Source organism: Xiphophorus maculatus, chromosome 1 (assembly GCF_002775205.1).
Source record: "Xiphophorus maculatus strain JP 163 A chromosome 1, X_maculatus-5.0-male, whole genome shotgun sequence".
Taxonomy (NCBI): Eukaryota; Metazoa; Chordata; class Actinopteri; order Cyprinodontiformes; family Poeciliidae; genus Xiphophorus; species Xiphophorus maculatus.
Genome location: NC_036443.1, coordinates 27,693,682 through 27,715,843, shown reverse-complemented (window position 1 = coordinate 27,715,843; position 22,162 = coordinate 27,693,682). Strand labels below are relative to the sequence as shown.

At 35.9% G+C, this 22,162-nt stretch overlaps 1 protein-coding gene across 1 annotated transcript in view; it reads right to left on the bottom strand.

Annotated features, from left to right (window-relative positions):
* Positions 1 to 3,834: 3,834 nt before the first annotated feature.
* The window catches only part of LOC111609883 (formin-like protein 13), a 44,120-nt gene continuing 25,792 nt past the window's right edge, over positions 3,835 to 22,162 (bottom strand). Inside the window, exons 12-17 of the mRNA XM_023340892.1 lie at positions 18,338 to 18,490; positions 14,058 to 14,187; positions 13,885 to 13,917; positions 13,623 to 13,720; positions 12,110 to 12,193; positions 3,835 to 4,674 (exon numbers count right to left, since the gene is read on the bottom strand). Of these exons, the coding sequence (XP_023196660.1) occupies positions 4,573 to 4,674; positions 12,110 to 12,193; positions 13,623 to 13,720; positions 13,885 to 13,917; positions 14,058 to 14,187; positions 18,338 to 18,490 (600 nt within the window). The 3' untranslated portion in view covers positions 3,835 to 4,572. The remainder of the gene's footprint in view (positions 4,675 to 12,109; positions 12,194 to 13,622; positions 13,721 to 13,884; positions 13,918 to 14,057; positions 14,188 to 18,337; positions 18,491 to 22,162) is intronic.

The following is a 22,162-nucleotide window of genomic DNA, read 5'->3' as shown; positions in this document are numbered from 1 at the left end:
TGTGTGGTAATGTCTCAGTTTCATTACAAAACCACTAGAAAATATCAAAGATTGCAACTTTACAGTTTTCATTCTCTCGTATTAAAAAAAAGGTCTTAAAAACACTTTTCAATATCTCCTCATTGTCCAACTGCTGCTTTACATGTCTTGCTCCTAAATGTTCACAATTTAGTTAAAGTCAAATCCTCTTTTAAAATGTTGTCCAGATTTTTACTAGATATTTATTATTGAGATGTAGAAAATCCTGTAGGAGGCACAATTAAAAATCTGTCAACATTTCCATTTTCTGCACAAGCTGTCCTTTTTTTCCACTTTAGCATCTGTCTACCAACATGTTTGTGCACACCACTCCTATCCGCTCTGTCACCCGATGATTTTATGTATTATGTATACAAATTGTTGTAAAGCTGAAAATCCGCTATGGACACATCAGCAACTATTTTACAAAAATTTGAAAATAGCCAGTCATTATTTCTATTTAGTCGAGAAAGATGCATTTAAAATGTGACTTTTTGTTGCATTTTTTGTGCAAATTTGGAATAATCAAAGATGGTGAAAGTTAGTCTTGTTCATGCTAGTTGATATTATCCAAATTCCAAAACTTTTCAACCATTATTGTATAAATTTCAATATTTTTGTGTCGGTCCAGCTTTCACTTTTGAACTGTTTTTGCATTTTGACAAAAGGAAAGGCAAAACTGTCAAAATTTTACTTTTGTTGCTTCATCAGTGTCTTTTTTTCCTAATAAATAAATAATTCACTTGTGTTGAATCTTACTCATTCCAAAAGCAAGAAAAAAACTGATGCCATATCAGCAGAAGAATCACATTTAATTAGCTGTCTAGATGGCAGTTTAACACATTAAAAAAAAATTAAGTCTTAACATAAATATCGGTGAAAGAAACATTTAATGATTTATTTTCTGACTTTCCTGCTAACGAACTGGCAGTTTTTGCACACTGAGTTTTAATTAAAGTCGTCATTTTCTCACTAAAATAAAAATGTCAAACTTTTCCTTCTAATTAAAGGGTTCTACTCATTATGCCATCAGGTTTTCTTTTTCTCTGAGCAGGCCCATAAATCACATTCTACCAGCATCGGGAAGACTGTTCTGTCCTTTAAGGATAAGTGTTGTGTTGTTTCTGCAGTAGAGCCATGCTCCCTACTCACTGGGAGCCTTGGAACTTCCTTTGTAGTAGTAGAAGAAAAATCCTTGAGCCTGACTAACTGTTCAAAATAATCACACCCACTGCTGAAGGTTGTCTCTTTCAGTTTCCATTCTATCAAAGAACTGGTGCAGTTATATGTATGCAGCAATCTTTTAATTATCTCCTACAAAGAAATACCAGTCTGATGGTGTCTTTTAAATCATTTGAGGTGAACTACTACCAGTGACGTGCGGTGAGGTTCATGGTTGGTGAGGCACTGACTTAATCAAAATCAAAAGACCCCCTGCATGTTATTATTATTGAAATTTCGTGCATGCCAAAAGACTATACTTTCACATGCCATCCATAGCCGTGATAGAATGTTAACTCAATGAAACTTGGAAATATAGATATTAATTTAGTGCTATGCGGCACAGCAAATGGGAAACCCGTTGAAGTACAACTCAAACCACCTTTTTCTCTCTCTGTATCAGCCAAGCTGCTTCCCTTATGGGCTCTTTGCACCTGTCGCGCTGACGTCACAACCGCATGCGCAAATGCGGCTCTCTTTTTTCTGCTTTGTTACCATGACAGCTAGAAAAGACAAAGTCCTATTTCAGACGCAAATAAAACAATACTATGAACATTGTTGTCTTCCTAATATAATGGGCTTTTAAGTTTTCATGGATTTCCAAACAATCCTGAATTAAGAAGACGGTGGCTTGTAAATATTCGTCGCTACCAGTTAAAGCTAACGCTGCACAGCAAAGTTTACAGCCTTCACTTCACTCCAGATCAACTTCTTCAGCCTAAAGAAGAAGGTAAAGGAGCCTCTTGTGTTATTTCCATGGAATCACTTCTGTATTCAGCCTGAAATAGTTTATGGGAACCAGAGAGCAGACTGAGATGGGAAAAAGGTTTAAATGCTCTGTCTCTCATAAGTGGAATCATCAAGTTAGTCTAACCTATCTGAAACATTGTGTAAGAATTGTCAATATTGGATGTTAATATTTTGATTTTTGATCAATTATTTTGTTTGTTTGACTGGATCACAGTACATGTCACTGCTCTCATTATTAGTTTCTTATGGATTTTTAAGCTGCTGTCACCACTTTAAATGGGACTCTAAACTCTGTGGGTCTCTCTTGTTTAAATAAAAAAGGAATTTTTTAAAGTTTATTGTGCTTGGTATTGAGGATGATATGAATATTTTCAGGTCTTGAGTATGTGTACTGCTGAAGTATTGTACAGCAGTATGATTATTACATTACACTGGATAAAACAATCATTCTGCCCAGTTGAGTAAGTACAGGCAAATACATGTGTTCTGAATACCGCAAGTTAATCAAGTTATGTGGAAGATAAACTGCACTTTTGAAAACTAACTGACCATTTTTACTGTCTAATGTAAGTCTGATGTGGTGTAAAACAAAACAAAATCATAATAAAATATATGAACAGTGTTTTGTTTTGTTCTGTTTTGAAATACATGTTTCACCTGAAGGACTTGCACCATGGAGTGACAGGAAGCACTGTTGCCTCATAGCAAGAAGAAGGTTTGTTCATATCGCAGCTGGAGCCTTTTTCTCTCAAACGTCTGCCTGTTCTGCATGTGAATGAGTAGAGAATATGAAGACAAGCATGTCAGATTAAATCGTCCCTCTAAATTGACCTTAGTTGTCAGTGTGGGCATGGTGGTGTGTGTCGGTGTGTGTGTGTAATGTGATGGAACTGAGTAAATCCCACTCCAATGTAAAACTGCATAGGGACAAATAACTAAAATAGATTAAGATATGTTTGGAAAATTCCTGCTAATGGATGACAGACCAACTTGTGTTTCAATTTGAATCACTTTTTATAGAAATAAATTAAGGTAGTGTTAATTACATTAAAGGCTATGGATTTTTTGTTTTTCATGATTAAGGTTATTTTAACCCTCTGATGCATGAATTATGATCCTTTGTCAGAATTTTTTTTCCATTTTTTAAAATTCTTTTCTTAAGGCATAAAAAAGGTAGGACATTTTTTTTGTAAAAATAATTTTTTTTAAATTTTTTATTTTTATGTGATCAGTTGTAATTTTGTCCAAATACAAAGTTGCTATTTGAATAATACATCAGTAGTATTGTTCCTTAGGGGTTATCTGATGTCACAATATATTTTTTACTTGCAAGAGTCGTCTACAGTAGAAGGAGGGACCGGGTCGGTTCTCATGCTTTTTTGTCTGTCGGCCATATTGTATTTAACAAAAATAATTTCTTGCATTTGCAGCTGATGGCCAGTAGTTGATGGTATATTTTATGATGCATTAGTGTCCACTTCAGTGGTCTGTGTGCATTTATAACATAAAAATCCACAGGAAGCACAAGAAAATGGCTTTTAGATAGCTGTCCACTGTAGTGACCACTATGCATGAAAGGGTTAACATGGAACTAATCTGTTTTGGAATCTGCCGCACTCTGACAAGTTGTCAGCTTGATGGTCAAAAGGCCTGTTTATCCAGACTAAGAGTGTTGTCTGCAGCAGGTGAGACACTGACAGCTCCACATAGCCGCATTTTGAAGAAGCTGGAACATTTTTTAATGTCATGATGAGCAGAATGTGGAGGGAAGTCAGTGTGCCTTTGACTTATTTTAATTGATAATTCTGTTTTTAGGGATCATTAAGACTCAAGTCTTTTCTTTTTGCATTATTTATTTTTGTGTTACAGGCATATTGCTTTCATTTATATGTTTACATTTAACAGAAGTATGAAAAAAACTTGACTTCATGGCAGAGATGCTTCCGGCTGGACTTGTATCGTTGAGGGTTTTTACCAGTCATATTTGACCAACTTCAGCATCTTAAAAATGTCCAACAAAACTTCACATGTTCTTAAAATCCCTCTTATGGTCTCCTTCCAACAATAATCCCTGCGCAAACGTTGTCAAAATGTCCAACGGCAGCATTGAATAAGATTCACTATTTTCTGCTATCACTATGCTACAGAGCCCTTGGATTTTCATCTTTTGACAGCTTTTTAATCTTGTGGGCACATGATAGAAAATATCACAAAGGGAACTTAAGGATCTCTTTAAAAAGCTGCAACAAAGAAATATTTTTCTCGGCTCATGATGATTTGAAATGCTGCAGAAGAAGTCATAAAATTAAAATATAATGTTTCTATATTTCTCCAGATTCTGGATGAATCAGCATTCATTTACTCTTTCAACTTTTAAAGGAGACGGTACATATATGTATGACCATTAGACTGTTACTAGGGTATGCATTGGTTTATAGATTTGTATTTGATTACACAATCAACAACCCAAATTGGTGGTAATCGTACAAAATCAGCTTTGACATCAATCATGCCCACCACACTGGGATTAAATAAAACCCGGAAAACTTCTGCCTCACTAATTTATGCTCCCACAGTTTCAATTCAAGCAGTTTCAGCGTGCACCCTTTGAAAGTCATGGAGGAACTGACAGATCATCCCGAACAGCTCCTGGGAGTCCTGATCCAGAGGTTCTCCAAATTTAACCTACACATAATAAAAAAAAACAAAAAAAAAAACAAGATTACTTCCTTGAATATTCAGCTTGACAGCAATTAGACTTCATGAGACCTTTGGGTCTGCAAAAACAGTTTAAGAATTAATAACTACATTTACTTTCATTAATGATTTGGTGTCTGAGTAGTGCATGTTCTTTCTGTGCATGGCTTTCTGATGTAATTAGCTCATACACTGCTACAGCATGCATTCATGTTCTTGAGTGCACTCATACAATGAGGAAGTTATGTACTGCCTAATTAATACTTACCCTGCGGTGGTTAAGGGTCACTGGCATTGGAATTTCTGAGGTCAAATTCTGTCCTGAAAGGGTCACAGTAGCAAACCCTGCTAATTGACTTATCAAATGCTGTTGCAACAGCACAGTCTGGAGTTCAGACCTGAGCTCCTCTGATATTTATTGTACTTTTTCCTCTATTAACTTTTATAAATTAAAAGTAAAAATGAACTCTTCATAATGGAGATGAAAATGTATTTAGTTAACATGCTGACTGTCTTGCATTGAGCTCAAGAAAAGCTAAAGCAGGGACATCATTCTTTATAAATACACAGTATGAACAATATCAAAGATCATTCAACACTGCTGGATTCCTTCAGAATAAGATCCTGCTTTGTATTCATAAAACTATTCATAAGAACCTGCTCTAAAAGCAATACTCTGTCAGATACATAATTCTCAATAACACAAATTGTTGCCCTTTTGCCTTTAACGTTCAGCCCTTTAACCATGTGCTAATGGATAAATGTTACAAAGACAGTTTCTAAATTGTGTCCAGAGTTCTTGTTGTACTATTTATAGTCTAACCATTATCTTCCTCTGTATAAGAAGGAAATTTTTTCTCATATACCTGATATTTCTGCCTGATTTCATATTTCTGGGGGAAAAAAACAACTTATTCTTGTATAACACTTTGTCGAAACTCCTTTCATTATGTTAACTTCTTTGGACTCAGTCACATGTGTCCCTCGCATCTAAAGACAGGTATTTCTGGTTATTTTCTTCTGAAAAAATATTAGATAAGGTATTAGATAGAGAACATCTGTGAGCATCAGTTGGCAAGTCTTGCTAAATACATCTTTGACTAGGCCATTCTAACACATGGATATTCAATCATCTAAACCAGTTCATTGTAGATATATAGGCATGTTTGGGGTTGTGGACATTCTGGAAGGAAAACCTAATTTTCAAGTTTGTTACAGCATCTAACATTTTTTTTAGCCTTTGATTTTAAACAAAAAATATTTTTGTGTTTTAGTTTTTATTAGTCCATCAATGTTCTTTAGAAAAACTGCAGGCAAGAAGCAAGTCCATGCACATCATCACTCATGTTTCCTTGACATTTCCTGATTAGTATTTTAAACTGCACAAAAACCAATGAAATATTTTTTTCTGAATATTTCTGTACACCATTTTTAGAGGAGATTTTCCTTTTTCTTACAAAAGAAAAAGGAAAGGAAGATGCCAAATACCAATTTGTGCTAAGACATTTTGCAGAAATATTAAATAGATAACTCATTTCAAATTGATAAGGTCTGTATATGTTTGGACAATAAATGTTTCAGATGATCTTTTTCCCTCATGCATAATAAAACACTTATTTGATGCTGTGTAAAAGCTTCTCCATTTATCACAGCCCTATTGTCTGTGGATACTAGAAAACAAAATTTGAATATTTTTATGAAATGGAAAAAGAAGCACAATATCCTTATTTTATTTCAATTGAGTTGTCTCAATTTACTTTATTTTTATGTGATAGATAAAAGAGAACATTGCAAACTTATGCTTATCTGCTTAAAAATGCAATACACTTTATGGAGATTGCATCCAATTATGTATTTTATGTCACATTTAGTGTCAATACATCAAATTTTTAAAAAAATATTTGAGAATTTTTTTACATTTTATTTGTCCCTAAATCCCTGTTGACAATATCCACTATTATGTCAATGACATGTGACAAAATTTTTCAGATTCTTCTTTTTCCAAACTAAAAGGTGCTTCCCACACAAGTCGGTCTGAACTGTCCGCTACATCTTTTAGACACGTCCTTATCCTCAGCATTAGCACACAGGAAACGGAATACTAATGGCCAATGGGAAAACAAATAAGCTCCTAGGTTGCTACCGTAGCAAAAGTCAAATGTTAAAGTGACAGGGCCATGAAAATCTATGAGAAATTAGACAGCACTTTTCAAATAAGATTCCAGTGGCAAAATGCTGATGCTCAAACACCAGAAGGTATGATTCCATATTTTGGTCACTCTCCCCTGTGATTAACATATAATTCTTTCCCTGAGGAAAGTTTTACAATTAAAGGTCAACTTGTTAAACGTTTTAAATGTCACAGCTATTGTGCCTCCATTACTAATAACACTGGGAAAACTGATTCAAGATAATGCTGATGTAGCACTTAATAACATTACATTTTAGTGTGAAAAGTTTTGAATAAAGGAAACAACAAAAAAATACAGTATCTTGTTACCATTCAAATTATTTGTACTTTCTACTTTTTTCAGCAACTGCTTTATGATTTTTTCCTACTGCTATTGAATATCTACATTCTCATTCAAATGCATAAACGGAAAAGCTGCCTAGGGCAAATAATGTGACAGCATAATCTTCTATAACTAAAAATAATAATAAAAGTCTTTCTCAGGCTGTTAATTTGTCTTTAGGTATAATAAATAAAAAATCAGAGATGGTTATATTACAGCAAATCTTGCTGTTTTTAGCAACAGTTTGCAACTTAAGTGAATCAGAGCTGGAGACACAAAGACGCCAAGACTTATTAAAGTCGATTTTTGATTAAGATGTTACAAACTGGCTATAGTGGTCTGTTAAAAGCATTGTGAGAAAAATTAGGGAAAGGTGGTGCCTACAAGAAAGCTACTTACAAACTGCTACTCATCTTCTTTTCTACAAGCTTGCTGAGTGCTACTCTGAGCTCAATTTGCTAATTTGGCTTTTGTGAAACTGCCACTGTGTAGATTTTCTTTCACATCATTAACTTGCTTCAAATGTTACTGAACCCAGCTTGGAAAAAGAATGAAGTGGCTGAGCAGGAGTAGCATTGAAATTATTTAAAAGAAAAGCCTTGTTAGGTACTCCTGTGGTGTCTTAATTAAAAAATATGTGACCGTCCACACCTGTGAAGTTTGAGCACTGATCACTATGCTATAGTGATCAGGAAAAGCAGTATAGTGATACTATAAAGCCTTTAAAAAGTCTTTGTTAAATTAGAAAGCAGATTATGAAAATGCATCATTTTACAATTTCTTTTAGACCAAAGCAAGATGTGTTGCTTTTGCAGATTTCTTCGGGGCTATGTCATGTCAGGCAGATATTTTTAAAATTTTATTTCTTGATTATGCAGGTCTGATTGTAGCTACAGACAATCGATAAAATGAATGTGGTTATTCACTGTTATTGTGGCAAAAGTAACACTAGACAGTTTAATAGATTTTTCAATGATAAATTTAATTATTTCAAAACTGTATTTTGTAAATAACTAGGGTTATCATTGTCTAAATGAAAAGTTCCCCGATAATCACCCTAATCCAAGTCCCATTGTGGCAAAACCTGTCATGATGTGCGGTAGTTGAGTGGTGAGGCAGACGCAGTAGACCCAGGTTATGGAGAGTAAATGGAGATTTAATGATGAACAATGCAGAAATCCAGGCAGCACAGAGTGAGCAGAGCTAGTAGCTAATCTCTGGTAGCAACTGGTAAAAATGCAAACTGACAGCAGGCAAGACAACTACACAAGGCTAGACAAGAACAAGGAACACAGCTGGGATTAAATACACAGGGACACGATCAGGGGAAACAAGGAACAGCTGTACTCAATCAAGGGCTAGACGGGACAACACAGAGACTAGAAACCTAAATAAACACACAGAAAACCCAAATCACTGCAAAAACTAAACATGGAGAAATGCATTATACATTTTCTCTGGTTAAGTCCTTTTTTTTTTTGCCTAATTACATTTCCTCCAAACTCAGAACCTCTCTAAGGAGGCTTCTTTTAAATCATCTAACCTTCACTCAGTTTATGCAAATATTAACCTGCCAACCTTTCCAAAACGGAAAGCTTGCTTTCAGGAAGTGTGATATTTGCACCCAAATCCACCGAGTGGTTTCTGAGCTTTGCTCTGTGATTACTTTAACTTGGAAAAATCCATTGAACCTTTATGACACTGATTAAGTCCTCATAACAGATCTTCCATGTTATAAAGGAAGTGAGCACTGGCTGTTAACTCTATTAAGCCTGGCCCTCACCCTCAAGCACATTTTTTTTAAAATCTATTGTAATTTGATCTAATTGAAGAGTCACAACAACTCATGTTTACCTCACATGCATGGCAGTAAGTAGGTCTTCCAACTCTCAAACACCAAACGTGGACATATTTTTTTTGTTGTTGTTGTTATGGCTGTTGTTGTTTTCTAGTAAACGTACCTCAGCATTTGCACAGGCAGCTTTCTCATTCGAAGGTATTACAGAATGGAACAAACTCTCAGAAAATATTAAGCTTTCCACTGACATGAAGGACTTTCTTTGTAAAGTCACAAAGCAGCTCTTAGAAAACCAGCAGAGTTCACATTGAAAAATAATTCTCTGCATTAGTGATTACAGAGCAGAAGTTTGGCATTAAGTATTGATTATGTCATATTTTTATGACCCTGTACAGTGATTGTATGTAGGGTACATGGAGACTTTCAGTGAATGTTTTATCATATTCGACTGTTTTTCTAGCTCATGGACTGCAGATGGAAACTAGCTTCAGCTAAATCTGGTGAAACATATCTGTTATTAATGTTTTTCTGCATGTTGTCCTTGTTTTTGATAAACTAATAAGCTAAACTAAACAGTCAACATGCTATATACTTTCTTGGCTAACGTTAAGAAAATATGAAAACCAGTTGTCCTGAAATCAAAATGGTACAACTTTTTTGTTTTGTTTTTCTGGTGTAGCTTCTGGTACACTAATAGTTTGAAAGACCCAGACCTTAATTTAGAAGCAATCTGAACTCAGAAAATTATCAGGGGATGACTTTGCCCAAGTTTCTTGATGAGTTTTGTGGAAAGAATGCATAACTCAATAAAGTCAGAAGAAAAATGTCTCGTTTACAAACTATTTCCTGTCTTTGTGCTGAACTGAGACTTCCAGGTGCTCATGGTTTTTACTATTAAATCCTTAAAAGCATGCTGAAGCTCATTGAACTATTTCTTGAACTTGCAAAGGTTTCAGAATTTTTTGTTCGAAAGCCACCAAAAAAGCTCATCCATCAGCAGATAAAAAGAGCTATATAGAGAGATGCTGACAGTCCCTCTGCATCCACGTCTATGTGACTGTTTGGAGTGCAGAGGAGACTTTCAGTGGGTGTAATAATAACACAATTCCCTCGCAGGCCTAAAGCTCCATCTTGCACTATCATATCTCAGTGTTCAAATACAGCAGGAAGGGTGAGTGGACTCTATGATGATAGATTGTCCTCAGACATACAAAAGTGATGAGAAACTTGCAGCTACTTTTTGTATTGATTGTTTTTTGTGGAAACTCTATAAGAAAAAGCCATAGCACCAGTTAAGGTGTCAGAAGCAGGACTGAGCTGCAGAAGCCTAATCGTGGCGGTTTAGTGAGCAAAGAAAATGTTCTTCTTAATAGAAGGAGTGATGAAAGATTACAAAGGGAGCAGCGATTCCACTAAATCTGATATATGTGACAGAGGAGTTTGCTTTAAGGGAGATTTCTTGTTGAGATGAATGTTCAGAGGAGACGGCGGTTCACAGACAGACTTATGAGATATCACTGTTTCTAGAGGCTGATTCATATCAGAAATACTTTATAACCTCTATAGAAGCATTTTTGGAAGTGACCACTGAACACAGCTATAGCAACATGTGAAGTGGCTTAAACACATATAGTATAAAAATTTTGAAAAGTGTGATTAGCCTCTTTTACTGTAACACATTGAAATAAAATTAATTGCCACCCTCTGCTTTTAAAAAGAGATGTGAATCTTTCAGTGTCTAGCAATTTGATTAAAATTTTTAGGGTCACGATTTGATTCAGAACCAATTTTTGATTCAAACCAATTTTTATTTTTGCATAAATTTCTTTATTTTAAATTACCTGTACTAGGTTAGCTTAGCTTCCTGGCTTTTTCTTAAATAACAAAAAATATCAAAGAATTATTCAAAATACCTAGAGTGGACAAGACAACCTTCTGTGGTTAAGTGAACACATAATGCAATATGTGGTATACTCACAAATAGGAGCGACTTAAACGCATTTTAAAATCGATTTTGAGCATTTGGAATCGGTTCAGAATTCCAGTTCTCTGTAAAATTGACTTTTTTCCTCACTTCTACTTTTAAACTTCACCAAGTAAAGTAATAAATAGAATCCAGTGGAGCTCAAGACCAAAAAAGATGTTCTGGAAATGCCTTAGAAGTTAGTGAAGAACAGTGGTAAATAAAAAGCATTGTGAAGACAAAGGAACACAGCAGACATGTGGGGATGAAATTGTGAAGAAGTTTAAAGCCAGGTTAGGTTATTAAAAGCAGAGTATAACTGCAAACCAACAAAAACAAGGTTGCCTTTATAACCCAGCATTCTGGGCAAGGAGAGCATTAATTTGAGAGCTGAAGTCAAAAAGCTGATGGTAACTCTGGAGGAGCTGCAGAAATTGAGAGCTACCCAGTCCATACATCTGGCCTTCATGAAAAGTAGCAATGGAAAGCCATTGTTAAAATAAAACTATATAAATCCCCTTTGCAGCATGGCACACGCCATGAGGGAGATACAGCCACAATGACAAAGAAAGTGCTTTTCTTCAGTGGAGACAGGGAAGTTGGTCAGAGTTGATAGGAAGATGGATGAAGCAAACTAAAAGTTTATGCTGGAAGAAAACTTCCTACGGGCTGGGATGCAGGTTCACCTTAATGTAGGACAACCAACCTAAACATCCAGCCAAAGCTAAAAAAGTTTAAAGTATTCAAGTGTTTGCTTTGATCTAATGATTGAAGTACTAAGAGGCTGGTGCAAATGCATTCCCTACTTTATGTTGATCATTCACAAAAAAGCTCATTATAATACCTGAAGTCTAACATGACAAAATGTGAAAAAAGGGACATGAATACTTTTGCAAGGCACTGTAGATTTAACGTTACATGAACGCAGTTACAAAAAACCCCATATAATATGCATTATGAACACCTGGTGCTACAGAAGTAACCTTCCCCCCTTTGAAATATATGTAGCTGTGACAGCATAGCATCGGGGAGATAAGGTGACAAATAATTGAAGACGGCAATCTAGACACTACCAGGACGGGAGGCGGCGGGGGCATCCATCCTTGGAGCTGTACAAAAGAGAGATTGAAATAATAACTCAGGGATTACCAGTATGACAGAGTAGAGTTTCTTCATCTCCTCACAAGTCTTCGTCAGCGACTCGAGTTGCACGTTGTACTTCTCTATTGCCATCTGCGATACAAAGGAGAGCCCAAGGAGTTGGTGAGCAAACCACACACACCTCTATTCATTGTAAAACTGATGTGATTAAAAAACAAACATTTAGCAAAATTGAAAATTTAATAAAAGTTCAGTGATTTAAAAATGCTAGGATGGGATGCCAAGAACTACAAAAACTACATATTTGCTTCTTTTTAAGATTATATGAAAAAGTGGGAATAACTCCAGCTCAGTTCATCACATTTAGTAAAGGAACTTAAATTTAATCATATTTTCCAACATTACATTTAAGTAACCATCTACTTTGACATTTATTTGGTCCATTTCTGAATATGTCAAAATATTCTCATAATAAAAAAGGACAAAGCTCTTGACATTACATAGCCATTTATTTGCATTTAACACAGTGGAGACAAATTCTTGCAAATTATACCTGGAAGAAAAAGTACATAATAAGAGAGTCAGAAAGATGCAAATCAATATCATATCATGATGCATTGCCAAAGCTGCCTGCTCAGCAGAAAAATACATGGAAACAGAATTAGATGTTTGTTTTTTCTGATGTATAGTTTCTGACAGCAGGTCTAGTCTGCCGCCACATGACTGAAGAAGCCAGTAGTAGTTTTAAAGTTTCACCAGGAATCTTCCTATCCCCTTTCCTAGCCATACAAACTTGTGCTGGTGACCAAATTCAACTTGTGTTCACCCCAACTGCTATGCAGTTTGTTCTTACGTCCTGAATAAGTCATAATAATCTATAATTTCTTGGTTCCTGTCAATTTCAGAGGATGTCGGTGAGGCTGCACAATATGTGGAAAAACACAGAGCTGCAAAATATTGAGATGCTTATACATGTAAAATGGCCTAACAAATCCTGCACCAAAACAGTTCTTAGGAATTGGGATACTGTAAATATTTATATTGCAAAGATGAGTGAGATTTAATGTATTGTGTAGCTCTAAGAGATTATGACACACCAAAATGAGTAGAATGCAGTGTTAATATTATTATCAAGAAAACAAATAAAAATACAACCATGATAAATAAAAAAATGGACTTTGAATGGGACTTAAAATAAAACTTTGCAGCAGCTGGTGTATCGGGCTTTGGGTGTAGGTTTTTCTTTCAGTCTTATGCTGTTATGTGATTCTTACTTTTATATTTTGTGTTGTTTGTCTTTTTATAATAGACAACGTAGCCTACATGTGTAATAATTCTGATCAGACAAAAATCACGAGAGGTTCCTCCAGGCTCTAATCTCAGGCCACTTTCATTCAACAGATAAATGATGCTTCTATAGTTCAGATTATCGATGTCTGCTATATTTCCCGTAGTATTTATGCTATAAACACAGCCCACTACTTTTTTTTTTCAAATTAATGGTAATATTTTCCTAGTGATTGTAGAGGGAACTAGAAATGATAAGACATTTTTACTTCACCTTGAGATCTTTAGTGAAGTTTGGGTGTTGAGCTGCAATGTTTCTCTTCTTGATGGTTTTTCTGTACTGAAGTACTTTCTGCACTTCGTTCTTCAACACTGTAAAAACATAACATCCTCAGCTCAGACCTCATGGAAAGACATTATGTTTTCACAAAATATACTGAAATACAATGAGAGATGTAATGCTTTCTCACAACTCCACCTACAGCAGTATCAGCATAGTGAACACCAGTCTTTGTAGTAAAATGTGATCTACTTACCATCCACTTCTGCGGTCAAGCCTTTGATGGAAGCTTTCCAAAGGAGAGGGGGAGAAAAACACCAACACTGGTATTAAATATAAATGTACATTTCATTTATCAGCCCTTAACTCAAAAGCACCCCACAGATTTTTTTCTTCTGCTGTTTTGATCAAATCTTGACGAGCAAATACCTCCAGGGACAGTTTCAAATTCTGCCAAGTCCTGGGTAAAAGTGGCCAGGCCCGGTTCCTGCAACATGATCTGCTCCAGAAGGGCATGGAGCAAGGTGAAATTCTTGTCCCTCCCACGCAGCTGTGAAAGCTGGAGATAAAGAAAAAGCAGACTGAAGGTTGGAAAACATATCGGCTGACTAAAGGTTTTTATTCCTTTTTTGTTTCTGTAATAATTTGCCTTCTTTATTTTCTTGTGTGCATTTACAGTGTATTGAAAAATATAGGCACATCCCACTGCATTTACAAACACTTAAAAGCAAATATTTGATTATACGGCAATCTTGTACTTTAACCCCACCACAGAAAGTGAAAAAATAGCTGTTAAATTATTAATTCAAAATTATGTTTAAATATAGATACAAGTATAACCAATGCAATATTTATCTGTGGAATAAGTAAATAAATTCCCCATCAGAAGCTGGTATATATATATATATATATATATATATATATATATATATATATATATATATATATATATATATATATATATATAACAATATATACATTGTTGTTGGTCTTTGCATAATTATCAATCAGTGTAAAATACCGCAAGGCAAAATGCAGATTTCTTTGTAGATTTGCTAATGTGTTTAACATCATTATACTGTTCTAAGAATGTTGTGTTTTTATGAGAATTATGTCGAAATAAAATGCTTTAAGATATGAGTGGATTCGAAGTTGATGGTGAGACACAAGGTGCCCATATAAACACATGCAGCACTTAAATTTTAAACTTTATATTGTGCTCAAACTGAAATACTTAAGAAAAAATTCAACTTCGTTTGGAGTGCATTTATTTAGTATGGAAGAAATCCAACATTAGGAAACATTTGTTCTGGAGGCACACTTATTAACATTAGCAACTTCTATCTAAAAACGCATCTGTAAACTTTTCTTTAATTTGATTAATGTTTCAGAACTTTTACTTAGTAATTAATGAGTTCATGTTTCCCTGGTGTATTAATGTGACGTAAAAAAAAATTTAAAAAAGAGGTTAATTTTTCTTAACCACAATTTAAAATGGGAAAACGAGAACATGTATTTTCAGAAAGGCAAATGTGAGTTGAAATTTAAAAAATCCTAAAATGTCTACTGAAGGACAGTTCATTTCCTAAACAGTTAATTTCACATCAAGTCAAAGAAGAAATGTAGAAGTTTAAGGCAACAGGAATTATGAATATGTGAATACTCATAATAAATAACCTTCATTCTTGAAGGTTATATTTGTGAAAAATGTTGTGTGAGAAAATGCGTTTGTCATGAAAGAACATCTTATACATATATTTGCCAGTAAGTGTGGAGGTGCAAAACAAAACAGATGTCATAGTGTCCTAATATTGATAAACAAGAACCAAATGTGATGTGAATCATATAATAAATAAACAAAAAGATGATAGATTGTGAAATTCTACACATTTTTTAAATTAATGGTAGTAAGTCTGATAAAATAATAATAATGAGGATACAAATTCAGCCTTGTTGGTTTAGCACATAATTGAAATTCCTAAGGTAGCTCCCTTATCCTTTAACAAACTTCGTCCTTTTTTCTTTCTAGGTTATGTTGTTTACCAGCTTAGGCCTCCAAGGGCTACATATGCAAGACCTGCACCAAGTATTGATGCTCACAAGAAAAAAAAAGATCTGAGATAACCTCGATGCATTTTCTTGAAAGCGGCTGGTCATTAATTTGAAGAGAGTCTGTCTTTAGCAGCAACAGTTTACTCTTCTCAATTAGACCTGGAAACACCTCTGAGGAAACACAAGGCCTCTGCTTTATTAAACGGAGCCCAAGACGCTTTACTTCTGTGCTCAGAACCCTGGTCCTCAAACTCCCCCAGCAGAGAGTCAGACTCCAAAGACTAGATCAAGTTAAATGCAGAGGAATTAAATGAAAAGAACACCGGCATCATGTTGTCATAGAGAAAAAAGTGTCCATAAATTAACTCAATCAACCTTAAATTGATCCTTTTTTTAGTTAAGAAGTATAACATCTTCAAACAGCAAGAAAACACTTCAAGCTGCTCTCTACTTAAGAGCTGAAAGGATATCAGTTGATGTTTGGCTCTAATTCCACAGTAATAAAACGGCCTAGCCACCAAAACCAGATCATAATATGTCTTGAAATACACATTCAGCTAAAAAAACACAATTCAAAAACACACAATAAAAAAATTGTGCTCGTCACATTCAGTTGTTTTTACATGTTCGCAGCGTACTGAAAAAGTATTTGACCTGATTAAATATAAAATATAGTTTATAAGTGGTAATTTTAGATGTCAAAGTAAAAGGTCTACCCAAAACAACCAAGTCCTCTGTGAAAAAGTATTTGATCCCTAAAACTAATTAGCACTGAAAAATGTCATTAAACATAACAATGATAACAATGATTGTCATTTTCCCATCTCTTTGTAGACTTGTTTTAATTCATGGTTGCTTGTAGCTCTTTTCATGAGCAGCTAGTTTAAGATCATGCCAAGACACCACAGGTGGATAAAACTCTGACCTTTGACTAGGCCACTCCAAAATCTATACATTATTTTTCTCTATAGTCAATCAGAAGTGAATTTTGTATAGGCCTATGGCCACGTTCTTCTTTGGGAGATTATTCTGAAGCAGCAGGCAGTCCCAGATCATCACATTACCATCATCATGTTTCGCTGCCTGCATATTGTTATTTTGAACTCCTGCTTTAGTTTTACTCTAGATCTAACACGTTGCACAAAGTTAAACTTTTGTCTCATCAGTCTCTGGAATATTGTCTTAAAAGTCTACAAAATCATCATGATGTGTTTTTGCAATGGGATGGGCCTTTGAGTTTTTCAGTAAGTGTGGAGGTGCAAAAATGGATGCTGTGTTGGTTTTAAGGCTGCAGCTTGAAAGAAAAAAAATATTCTTGCATTTGATACTTACCATACTGTACCATACTGACATCATAAGTTGGTTAATGACAACTGCATATTGAGCATGTGGTGTTTGTTTTTCATCTTTTGTTTGGTTTAGTTAATTCTTCAGTTTTCTTATTTTTAATTGAAGAATCTTCTCATTTATTGTTTTAATCTTGTTCCATAAGATCAACCTGCCAAGGACTGTACTTGAAAACTAGCATCTGTTGCTAAATCTGGCACATATAAACAATACTCTGAGCTTGTTAATTAAGGTACATTTCCCCATTTTATATCTTATCTTAATGAATAAATAAGCAAAATTTAGCACTGGGGTAGTATTGTATTCATACACATGACCAGGTAGGTCTGGGTAGTTTTTTTCTGTTAGTAAATGAAATCCTCATTTGAAATCTGTTAACTTTGATGTTTGATGTGTACCACATACAGAGGCTACAGTTCTTAACACAGCCTTCCTGGGTTTGCAGCATGTCTTCCTCCTTCCCTCTCTGCTTACTTCCTGTCTGGTAGCTGTCAATAAAGGCCACTCATGGCAAAATAAAATCTCTAAAAAATATATAATTTGATGTGTGTTTTCAGATTTTGGAGCTAACGCCGAGGTAGATGAGAAATTGATTAACGTTTCTCAATCAATCTTCCATTTCTTAATGTGACAAACTAAGAAGGTCTCATTGCAAATCAAAAAAAGTGATTTGCACTGAGATTTGTTCTTACCATATTTTGGGTGCTTTTGACCTTTTCCTTAAAGATCTAAACATTTCATCTTTTTTGACCTTTTAATTTTCATATTAACAAACTTTAAAGTTGTTTAAAACTCAAGATGTTTTGAAAACAAGATAAAAATGTTTTCAGAGCAACAGTAGTGGAGCTCTAGGTGTCTCTTAAAATTGGTATAGTGGTTAAAGATCAGATTTTTTTTCTTTTTGTAATATTTTTTTTTAAGTTTCAGAAATATTTATCCACATACTTTGATAACTCCAAGAAGTAAGAATACCACGCAAAGGTTTCTTGGTGCAAATGTGAAACCATGATGTAATAACCATGAAATTTTTACCCCTAACCAGACCAAGTGAATTCACTTTTACGTGATGTAAAGAGCCACTGGCTTGGCTGTATGATCTTATGCACCAAGCCACTCATGTTCTCATTTTGTGCCAAGTTTGATTTCTCTAGTGAAACCAGGCAGCAACACAGTCACAGCCCTGATTGAACCTACCTGGCCAAGAGAAAATGGCAAGATGCTCAGGGACCAGGCTGTGTATGTCAATGAGCAGAGTTATTAGGCAGAGGCGAACCTCAATCAAAGGTCAGACGAGAGTGTTGGAATCGTACTTTGGTTAAGGACGAGAGGCGGAATCCCTTGGCCTTTTCCTTTCCGGCGTTCTCATTCAAGTAATTGCCTATAGCGAGGAGGTACTCCAGCACGGAAACAAATGACCTGGAGTTGTACAGCTGCTTGCACATTCTGATCTTCTGGTTAATCAGCTGCAAGACAAACACAAGAAACACAGACTAAAATCATTTGTCTGTAATTTAAGCTCCTACGTCTCACTCATGCTAACTTACGTACAGTAGCTGTCAAAGTAAAATGTCTACCCAAAACAACTAACTGACTTAATTAAATGACTTAATTCATTTAGTCACAGAACAGCTTTGAGACAAAAAGAGCAGCATCAGGCTTTTTGGACGCTACAGTAGTTGTGTTTCTATTTGAAATTCTGTTACAAAACCACATTATCACCAAAACGTTTTATCCAAAAACAATTTTTTTTTAAATGTAGAGTTTCCATTAAACAAATACATTTTCAAAATATCAAATTGTGCAGTTATGTCGTCAATGGAAACACAGTTAACGAAAATCATTACACATAAACAGCCTTATCACAGCACCTCAGTTGACCTCATAAAATGAATAATCAGCTTCCTGTTGTTGGGTAAGATTATTATTTGGTATGCATTTGTGTCAAGTACAAATATCCCCCTAGAATATCACACAATTTCCATGTTTAACCATCTCTGAACAGATCCTGTTGAATATGGATAGAAATCATGCTGGAGAGAAATCAAAGTGGGATTTTAGGTTTTGCCAACAATGTATTGGAGGAAAAGGGGAGTTGGTGTTGTGGGAATTATACCACTCGAAAAACTTTTTTTTTCCAACTAAGGCCCATGCCAGCCATCAACAATCGTGCCATATGTTTCTATTTTAAGAGTAACCTCCCTACGCCTACAATTGGGACAGTCTCAATTAAACTGAGGAGAAAGCAGATATCCAGCTACAGCATATAAATTGGCTCCGAACACGACCATCTGTGGAAAACCACTGTGCTTCAGCAACAATCAGATCAGCACAAAATCACCAATGCTGTTTTTATTGAACCTTCCAAAGGTGTATGGAGGTCAAAGTGTATCAAATAGAGAAAATAGTGGAACACAAGTTTTTTTTTTTTTTTCATTTTATGAAGCTTAATCGTGCTGTTATTCCTTTAAAGACATGTGTTAAAAACACCTAGCATTCATTTTAATTCTTACGTATGTAGAGGAGGCAAAATACTGATTACAAAAAGTTAATTTATAATAATTTCATTCAAATGTAATATCACAATTGAAGTTAAACTCAAATTTATTTTTATTTATTAGGCCCGAGCAGCAAAGCGCTGCGAAGGCCTATTGTATCTGTACTGTTTATTATTACGATTCTTCCCACCTCTTCGTGCGCCTTTTTGGGGGCTTTATCATATTCAAAAACTCACCAAACTTGGCGGTCGCGACTAGAAAATTTAAAAATGTTGAATTTTAAGGTTGTCGCAAAAATCGCAAAAAAAATTGCTCAACGCCGGCAACTAGCAATTTTCTGTTGACACAATGGTATGAACGTACTTCATCGTAGAGACATGAAATTTGGTACACTTGTAGAGCTCACCAAAAGACTCAGAACTTACATTTAATGTTATAAGCCAACTGTTAGAGATTTTTTGGTATTATCATTTTATTATTCCTTTAGATTACATTCAGTCTAAAGAACATTGTGATTTTCTTTTAAAGTGATTCTCTTCCTTATGTGTGTATGAACTGACCTGGAAGTCACTACTGTCTGTTTATCTTCATGTGAAACAGTTAACAATGTGTTTCTCAGACCTTTGATTAGTTATCACACCTAGGAACTGGGTTGCTAGTTGATTGTATCAGAAGTTTTACGACCTTTGTTGTTTTTCCTGACTGTCCCCTAGGTAGAAATTCCTTAGTCGTAAAACTGTGTTTGATTGTGTTCGTTTTGGGGGCTCCTAATCTTATCAGCACCAGCCCCCTTTGCTTTTGTTTTGTGTTAATAAAAAGACAAGCTCTACTGCAGAGTTTCAGAACACATGGTGAACTGGTCAGAGGAGCAGTTCTCTGTGTTTTCTCCTTTTGCAAAAGCTTGGCTATAAAATTCATAATACGTTGTCTGTGGTTCTTTATTTTATATAGGTTCGAAAGGAAAAATACCTATCACCAACTATCACAGGAAGTCGGCCATTTTGTATTGAACGTGGATTTTTTACCTCGATTTTGACGTTTACAGCCTTCGTATTTGATCGAACTCCTCCTAGGGATTTTGATTGATCGGCTTCAAACTCGGTCAGTCTGATCATAAGGTATGTTTGATTTAAAGTTATCAAATTGGTGAGTTTTGGAGCATGTTGAAGGGGGGTTATCAGGGGTCAAAGTTCACCTACTCGCCATGAAACACGAAACTCTTATATTTCCTATACAAAAACACATAGAGGGACCAAACTTTCAGTGATTGATCGTCATCTGGTGCCCTACAATACCCTATGGTCAAATGATGACATCACTTAGGCCACGCCCCCTGAGAACAGGAAGTGTCATGTTTTACTGTGAACGGTCGCTATCTTAGCCCTTTGACCTAATCAACATGAAACTGTGTCCAGAGACAGAAGACATGTTGGTGTGTTGAGTAATCCAACCCCGACCGGCTGCGATGAAGAAGGTGGGCGTGGCGGCGTTGCAAACGCCGTCGAATTTCGTTTGGCTCTGAATTCCACAATTTCGGGCCCAGCTGCTCCAAACTCACTAGGATGGATCCTTATCCACCCACCGACAGGAATTCATAACAAAATTTGGTGGGCGTGGCCTAATTTCTCTATAGCGACCCCTAGAGTATTTTAAATGAACAGCCCTAAGCCATGCTTTAAACTAGAATTACGAAACTTGGTACACATGTGTATCTTGTCCGGACGTACAAAAAAGTCTATTAGAGCCATGGTCAAAACCCAACAGGAAGTCGGCCATTTTGTATTGAAGGTCCATTTTGGACCTCGATTTTGACGTTTACAGCCTTTGCATTTGATCGAACTCCTCCTAGGGATTTCGATTGATCGGCTTCAAACTCGGTCAGTCTGATCATAAGGCATGTCTGATTTAAAGTTATCAAATTGGTGACTGCATGAGCTTGCTGAAGGGGGGTTACCAGGGATCAAAGTTCACCTACTCGCCATGAAACACGAAACTCTTATATTTCCTATATAAAAACACATAGAGGGACCAAACGTTCAGTGATTGATCAGCAATAGGTGTCCTAAAATACCCTGTGGTGAAATGATGACATCACTTAGGCCACGCCCCCTGAGAACAGGAAGTGTCATGTTTTACTGTGAACGGTCGCTATCTTAGCCCTTTGACCTAATCAACATGAAACTGTGTCCAGAGACAGAAGACATGTTGGTGTGTTGTGGATTCAAGCCCTGACTGGCTGCGATGAAGCAGCTGGCTGTGGCGGCGTGGCGAAGTGACCTGTAACGCCGATGCCATACGTTTGCTTCTAGATTCCACATGTTTCGACCGAGCTGCACCAAACTTGGCCTGACTCATCCTGGTGTGATGCCTGACAATGCTATGTCATTATATTATGACGTCATCTAAGCCCCGCCCCCTCAGAACAGGAAGTGTCTTTTTTTTCCTTGGAAAGCTCCGTTTATGGCTCTCTTGACCTAATCAAGGTAATTCGGATGATGAGCTCTGTCAATGCTCGCTTCTGGCTGAACCGTGTGGGCGTGGCCAAATGGCGAATATCAGTCCCTCGCCATATTCATACGTTTGCCTCTAATTCACACATAGATCATCCGATTGGCGCCAAACTGGATATGTATGACCTTT